The 7,795-nt window shown below is 52.3% G+C and overlaps 1 protein-coding gene across 1 annotated transcript; it reads right to left on the bottom strand.

Moving 5' to 3' along the window:
* Nucleotides 1-395: 395 nt before the first annotated feature.
* On the bottom strand, nucleotides 396-6,729 carry P4HTM (prolyl 4-hydroxylase, transmembrane (endoplasmic reticulum); the record flags this gene model as incomplete). The annotated part of the gene is made up of 6 exons (XM_008946694.1): nucleotides 6,723-6,729; nucleotides 5,910-6,100; nucleotides 4,832-4,928; nucleotides 2,678-2,840; nucleotides 884-1,069; nucleotides 396-486 (listed from the first exon to the last, which is right to left on the bottom strand). Coding segments are annotated over exons 1-6 (735 nt in total), but the record flags the coding sequence as incomplete, so codon positions are not given.
* Nucleotides 6,730-7,795: the final 1,066 nt, after the last annotated feature.

Here is a 7,795-nt window from a genome sequence, read left to right as displayed (position 1 = left end):
CGAGCAGCCCGTTTCAGTCCCTTGGAGGTTCATAACCTGTTCCTGAGCAGCCACCCATTCCTGAACACGTTGCCTGACAGGAGTACCACATGCCTGCCAAGGCTAAGTCTGAGGAAGCCTGCCCAGACAGAAGCGAGCAGGACCCGCTACAGCAGCAAGACCAACAGCCCGAGCCTCTGAGCAGGGACAGCCACAGCTGTCCAAGCCCTGCGCCTCTGCCCTTGGCCTCAGGGGGAAAAGACCATAAGCAGAGCACAGCTTCCCCACGTTGTAGCTATGAAGGCTAGTGCCCACCAACCTCACACACTGGACCCCTGCTGCAGCCACTGTGAACAAAAACATTCAAAGAGGGACTCGAAATCCCCCGAGGTAATGTGTAGGTGAGATTCATTTACCATCTCTTCATACGTCCTGTTATCAGCTATAGGAAAGACTGTTTCACCTCCCCCAGTCACATTGTTCAGGTAGAACAGCACTGTCACGTACCTGCAAGACAAAGTGGCTGTCAGGGGACACAGCTGGAACAGGAGGGGACACACAGGGGCTGCTCATACCCTGCCCCTCTGTCACACAGACCGCAGTTCCTCCAAGACATCACAAGATCCATGATTTACATCACCAGCTTTTCTCCAAGGCAAGACAAAGACAACACAGAAAATCCCCACCTGGAACGGTGAAGGTGCGTTTCTGCAGAACCATTCTGCCCTCCTTGTTCGGACCCATAGGATTCACTCCCCTCCCTCTTCAAACCCCTTCACACCAGTGACCTGCAGAGCTGGTTGGCGAGCCCACAGCCTGAGCGGCGAATCCCACACCAGGGGAGGCGAAACAGCTCTCCACACCTCTCCCCGGACAGGCTCCAGACTGGGCCAGGCAGACTCACCGGCAGGAGGTCTCAAAGGGAGCGCTCTCATTGGCGACCAGCTTCGTGTGGCTGCAGGCAGTCTCGGGGAAGACGGGGCCACTGTCCATGTGGGCATGGTAGTGCCCTCCTTGGTCGTACCGCACAACCTGGAGGGGCTCGCTGTGCTCCACAATCTCGGGGGGCAAGCGAGTCAGGCGCATCACCCTGGGGAAGAGGTGAGCAGAGCAGGTGAGAGGAAAGTACCATCACCCCAGCCGGCCACTACTCCCAAGCAGTGAATAAATCCAGAGAAAGATTATCCCTTCCCCAACAGACCGGAGAGACGGATAGGCTGCAGCAAGCATGCCAAGAGATAACTAGGCCCTTACAGATCTGTTGGACCATCGGCATTGCTCAGAAAGTCCTTGTCAAGGTTAATAAAAAAACCAAAAACCGAAGGGTACATCTCCAGCAGGACTGCTCTCAGGAAGACTTTGCTTGCTCAGCAAGATCCTTTCTGTGTGTGTCCCTGGAGCCTTCTCGTGCCATCTCATCGCTTCTCTGGACTCCTGCACAGCACCTACAGACCTTGGGGACAGTTAGCAAAGAACACGGCCCCTGCTGAGAGTGAATGAGAGACTAGCTCTAGGAATATTCTTGTCACCTAACTCACCTTTCCCTGTTGCCTTTTCAGCAGCCAGGGCAGAGGGGCACAGGAAGTGATCAAGCAGACCGGAGCCCTCCTGCTCTGGGATTTTTCCGCTGCTACATCTGAGATCATCCCCAAGGCAAGCAGGTACGTCTTGAGACCTGCCAAAGAACACTCAGAGCTCTGAGAATCTGGACCGGTACAGCCTTCGGGGCAGGTGCAAGGGCAACGTGGCACCCAGGCAGGATGGCAAAGCCCCTCCAGGCACCACATGGTCCCAGGGAGGACTAACAGCCTCCTTCAGCGCTATGTCTTCACATCCTCATAACAGTGGCCAAATGAAGAGCGTAAAAGCAGCACACTGGTGCCTGTGTGTGCTGGCTAGCTGGCACAGAGAAGGTGGCAGCCACAGTCTGCTCTAATCAAGGCAATATGCAGCCCTATTCTCCTGCTGGAATGCACTGAAGAAAAGTAGTGGCCAACAGCCGATTTCTAGCCTTGGGACAGATTTTACCCACCCATGTTCCAGGCGAGGACCAGCACAAGAACAAGAGAGTCTCCAGCCAATTATCTGAAACTCACCACAGCTAAGCGATTTGGCCTGCCTGCTGGGTCTCAATGCTTCCCAGTAACAAATCTGAGATGAAGGGAAGGGTGAGAGGTTCTCTCGTCTGCCATGACCTGCCCTGTGATACGTGTGCTTGGAGGATTAAACTAAGTCCGCTTACATGGGGTGAAGTCGTGCTTGTTAAAAAGTCAGCTCTGAACAGCTAAGACAGATTTCAGTGAAATGCATGAGTAACTCAAGCAAATGACAGTAACTGCTGGCACCCAGACAGCATTGGAAACGGGCAGTTTCTCCCAGTAAGCTCATTTGCTAATTAGAATGAATTACTTCATACAATGCCAAGTCTTCTTGGTTTTATAGGGCTGTTCCCAAAAGTGAATGGAGACGCTGAAAGGTTTGATTTTTCTTTTTCCTTCTTCCACAGGACAATACAAATTCTTGTTCTAATGAAAATCTCCTCTTCCCGTTTCACGTCTGCGTTCACTGCTCTGTACGCTCCAAAGACTTTCACGCAGCTAGGAAGTGTGAATGTTGGCAAGTGTGGCGCTGCCTCTCCCAGCACAGGTGGTCTCGTGGCTACACAAACCCCACCGCCCCTCGGCTGCCCGGCCCTTACCTCTGCCGTATGGCTCTCATGACCTGGTGTGCCCCCTCGCCCTGGTACAGCCAGGTGTGCTGGCTGTTGCGCACCAGGTCGCTCATCTTCACTTTCTGGCTTCCCATATACTTGTGGAAATCACGGATATTCAATTGTTTAAATTCCTCCAAACTCAGCACGCCTATGGGAAGAGAGGAAAATCCAGCTGACTCTGGAGCAGGTAATAGGTCTTGGTGCCTTTTACTCAGAGAAACCACCAGATGAGGGCACTGCAGAAACTGCCTTCCTCAAAGAAAGGCCTCCACCACCTTCCCTCCACGGGCTGCACCCCGCTTGCACAGGATTACAGGCCCCAGCAACGCGCTCGCCTTCAGCAGAGGGCATACGCCAACCTGCAAAAGCAAACTGTTAGGTGCCGTGCAGGGTCAGAACTGGGACGAGCAAAATACCATTCTGAACTTTGAAACTCATAAACCAATGCAGCAAAAGAGAGGAAGAGCCACTACAGGTCTAACATATGCAATGCCACCACTAGAACACCTCTGCACTTCATGCCTTGGGGCTTGTAAGTCAGATCTCTAGACACGCTCAAGAGCAGAGTGGGACGTCTCAGACTGCATTTTCTTCAGGACTTTGCATGGTAATTTAGAAAAGCCAGGTCCAAAACAAGGAGTACCTTCTTCTGCATTCATGTAACTCCAAAACATGAGTGAGAAATAGAATAGAGTATGATCTTGCATAAGTAGAAAGAACAGAAAAGTGAGAGGTAAAAAGTGGTTTCTAGTAAAACAGGGACACCTTGTTTGCACTCAGCTGGACTTGGTAAGGGATGGACTTTTGCCTTGGTCAGATTCAGAAAGATCCTCCCATCGGTTGTTGCCCGTTTCTGGAGAAGAAGGGAAGCCCTGCAGCGAGGCTCAGGCCCCGGGGACCAGCGCGTGCCCGGCAGAGCTGGCTCAGGTGGCAGCCACAGTGCTGCTCCAGTGCCAGCTCTGTGCCCCGGGCACTCAGCACCCTGTACCAGGAGGAGGGACCAGCCACCAGGGTCAGCCCGGGACGGTCCTCACCAAATTACCCACCCCATTATTATTTCTAGTGTCAGCCCATCCCCACTTCCCCTTTCTCCGCGCGGTCTTTAATGACGCACTGCCACATCCAGGCTGTGACCTGCTCTCTCGGTGTCACGTACCAATCTGAGAACAGAGGGAAGCCGCTCGCTGGAAGCGAGGTCCTGCCAAGGGCACTTTAACTTTCATTTGTCAATGTCCGGAACAGTGGAAAAGCCACCAAGGACTCAGTCAAACGCTCCAACCTCTGCCAAGAATGCCACCAGCCCGGAGGAGCAGGGCACGGGGTGCCCTCCGGATATTTAGGCATTCACATGGGTACTGCTTCAACTCCAAACCAGCTCCTCCTGGGCAGCTCTCAAAGCCAGGTCACTGGAAGAGAGCATGCAGAGCCTGTGCGTTCACTTAATTTGATTAGGAAATGGAGAGCTGCTTAATTGAGGCCGCTCTAATTGGAGTAGTGGAGGTTAGAGTGCATGTCCGGACCAGCAGGAGCCTTGGGAGACCAGGAGCAGGAGGGGCAGAAGTGGCCTCATGGAATACAGACAGTTTGCAGTTGTGGAGAGGGGGATCCACAACAATGGCTGACCAACAAGACCACTCTCACCTTTGTCTCTTCTGCCCTCCCCTGCCAGTGATGCAGGGCCCCCTGCCTCCACAGAAGTCTCCCTGGAAACAGGGCGGGCGTGGAGGGTGCACGCCAACACCTGCAGCTCAGGTAACAAGAGCTACATGGTCAGAGCCAGAGCATGCTCTCAGACACCGAGAGCAGAAGCACACCCTGAAGGTCCTGTCACAGTGAAGCACAAACAAGGCAGGTCTGACAGCAGAGAGGCAGTGCTGAGTTCTGTTGTGGTCCTGCTTCTGCAAGATCCAAGACCAGGTGGTGGGACTACTGGTGATAAAGGGGCAGCACTGCTGTGATGAGACATTTACACTGATTTTACTTTTCTGCAAAGGTTCCTAAAGCAGTGTTATTTCCCTTTGGAGAACACAGCTAAAGGAAGAGGGCTGGGCAGGGACACAGCTCTTGCTCTGCCCCGCATGGCTGTGCGGGGCATCCAGTGTGCTGAGGGCAAAGGGCTTCCCATGGAGCTGCTCTTACCATTCCCATCAGGATCAGCCTTGACTGCAGTGTACATTTCCCGGATGTTTTCGGGGGTCATCCACCTGCCGTTCCCAAGCCGGGTATGGGTCAACACCTGAAATTCATAAATGGACCAACACTGGGCAGTGGTTCCTTGCACTACCAAAACCCTACATATTCCTTGCATGAGGCCCAGTGGGCTCTCCTCTGCAGCAGATTAGCCAGCAAGGCACCAGCACATCTCTGCAGAGAGAAGACTGCAGTGAGAATCAACTGGCAGCCACACACTGAGTGTGCTTGGCAAGTGCTGTTATTTCCAGTTTAGGTCATGGCAAATGGCTGCTGGACTCTGTTAACTAGACCTGAGGTGGAGGGGGCACAGCTCTTCCTCTTGAAGGGAAAGTAAAGCTATTGATGATAAAAGTGAATGGTTTTGCTTATCCAAGATAAAGGCTTGGAACAAAATGCTTCCCTTCCATGTGGACAGAGACATGCAGTATCCTGGAGGGCTGTCAGCAGGCTCTGGACCTCCAGGGAAAGAAGCCTGGCCCTGGGCTGTCACTGGTGCAGTTCCCCACGCCCACATGACAGCATGTGTCCCCAGCCCCACCTGAAACGGGAGCCTTGAACCGCCAGCGCCAGCCCCCATGCCCCCTGCTGTACTGGGCAGGGGTGCTGAAGAGCTGTGACAAGGTGCTCTTCATCACCCTCCGGGCTCATTAACAGGGGTGGCTTTGCTGGTGTCTTGCCAGTTAGCATAGTCGGCTCCCCACAGGCTGCACAAAGCGGTGCCTGCACTACAAACCCACTTCCATGGGACACCCAGCAAGAGGAAACCCACAGCACCAGAACGTTTTACCCAGCATATGGAAAAACACACATCTCCTGCCAAGGTCTGTTGCTACCTCCCAATAGCATGACAACATTTTTCACAGAAATTTCCATGCTGAAAGCCAGCACAAGTCTTGAGAAATAAAATTAAGAAATACTAATCAGTATATACTGGGGTCTGGCCTTACCCAAGCACATGAGTAATCAAGAGACCATCTCAGGAGAGGACCCCAGCAAACCCACCAAAGTCTGTCCTGCACTCTACCTCTTTGAGCTGCAGCTGCCCATCCTGATTGTGGTCCAGCAGATTGAAAATGTCCATCTGGCTGATTTCTATCATTTCCATGGCTTCCTCGTAGTCATCCGTTGGTAGGATCTGGCTCTTCTGTAGCCCCTTCAGCTGTGCCAGATGGACGATGAGCTTGCATTCCTCCTCTGTCAGGAAGTCAGGAATTTCTGCAGAAAAAGTGTAAGCAGCAACAGAGACTTGACAACCTGTTACAGTGGGACCGGACACTGACGACAGGCCACTCAGGAGTAAAAAAACCCAAGACAGAACAAAACACCAAAGGAAAGGTGGAGGGAAATTTAGGAACTGCCTAAGTGTGGGACATTCAAACATAACCACCCTTTTACCAAAGAGCACACACCACACACCTGAGCTGCTGGAGGCAGATATTTTTACAGCAGCAGTTCCTAAACATTTGGATCCAGGGGTCAAGCCCTTAAACTCTCTCGCAGATACCACAATGGACAAAGGGGTGAACAAACACGTGCATATCACTGCGGATTATCACTTCAAAGGTGACATGTGGATCAGAGTCTGGGAATTGCTGCTCTGCAGGAAGGGCAGCCAGAACTCCCTGCGGTGGGCAGTGGTGACGGCCAGGGTTTGAGGCTTCCTTGTTGTCATGTGGAGAGGACGGCACTTTGCACAAAACCCAAACGCTTTTCAGGGTAACAGTGCTTTGTTACAAAACTCAAACAACAAGGAGACAGCTTCCAAAATTATTTATGCTCATTCCCTCAGTCCACCAATACAAATGTTCTTCAAATGCAATATGAAAGAGGAACCCACTGAGCATGGCGGATGCCACGCTCCATAGCCAGATAGCATCCTGGTATCACCAGCTTTCCTTTGCGGCACAACACCAGCAGCAATCAGGCAATACCAGGATCCAAATTTAAATGCAGAGAAATCCACCAATGACTATGAGGCCAAGAGATGTCTAGCTGCGTGGTGCACTGGGCACCTGCTTGCAAAGCCCTGGCAAGGTCCTGTTCCACGACATGGTTACACTGTGGCCCCGCAGGCTGAGAAGATCCTTCTGGCTGATGTCTGTCACTGCTACAGGGATCTTGTTAGCAGCTTCTGAGACTTGTAAAAAGGGAAAGAAAGCCCCCTGAAGCAGGACAGGTGTAAGTTCTCCTAGGCCCAAGGTCCTGCTCTTCAAACTGCAGTCCCCAAGAGCTCCTGCAGGTATGTGCCAAGGACACATTGACACATTATACGTCAACTACAGCAGCAGTCCTCAAAAGGGGAAAAAAAAAAGTTCATCGCTTCCATGACCTTAAATCAACTCTATCAGCTCAAATTGTCAATAAGCAGTTGGCTTCTTGCTCAGTACAGACCAGAACTAGCCCTGTAGAAAATTTCCTGGGAAGCCCAGAAACACAATGCAGCCGGCTGTATCCATAACACCCTCTGAGGAAACAATTTCCGCCACAGGCAGCACAGGGTCCTTGTGCCAGAGGATGCTGCAGTGCCCGAGCCTCCACTGACGGGTTTGAGCCTCGTGGCACAGCACCGGGTCCGAATGAACCGTGTGTGCTGGCAAGCAACACCCCCACAACTTCCAGTTCCTAAAACTGGGCTACAATAACGATGGCTTCTGGAATCTTAATTACGTGCTGGAGGAAGGACAATCTTGCTCTTCAGCGGAAGTAACAGGATTTCATAACGAAGGAAAAAACCTGTTAACTGGAGAGTGTGCTCTGCCACGCAGGCTGCAAAGTGAGGGGGTTTCCAGCTAAACGCTGCCAATCCCATCTGCAAACAACCTGGCTCCACAGCTGCAAATTAGTTCCTCTCTACTCTCAGCTCCTCAAAATGGTTAACCTCTGGCTGTGAGACCATCCTATCTCCCTGCC

The sequence above is a fragment of the Merops nubicus genome, unplaced genomic scaffold (genome assembly GCF_000691845.1).
Source record: "Merops nubicus isolate BGI_N331 unplaced genomic scaffold, ASM69184v1 scaffold49248, whole genome shotgun sequence".
Taxonomy (NCBI): Eukaryota; Metazoa; Chordata; class Aves; order Coraciiformes; family Meropidae; genus Merops; species Merops nubicus.
The sequence above is the reverse complement of the archived record's forward strand: the minus strand, read 5'-3'. Positions and strand labels throughout refer to the sequence as shown.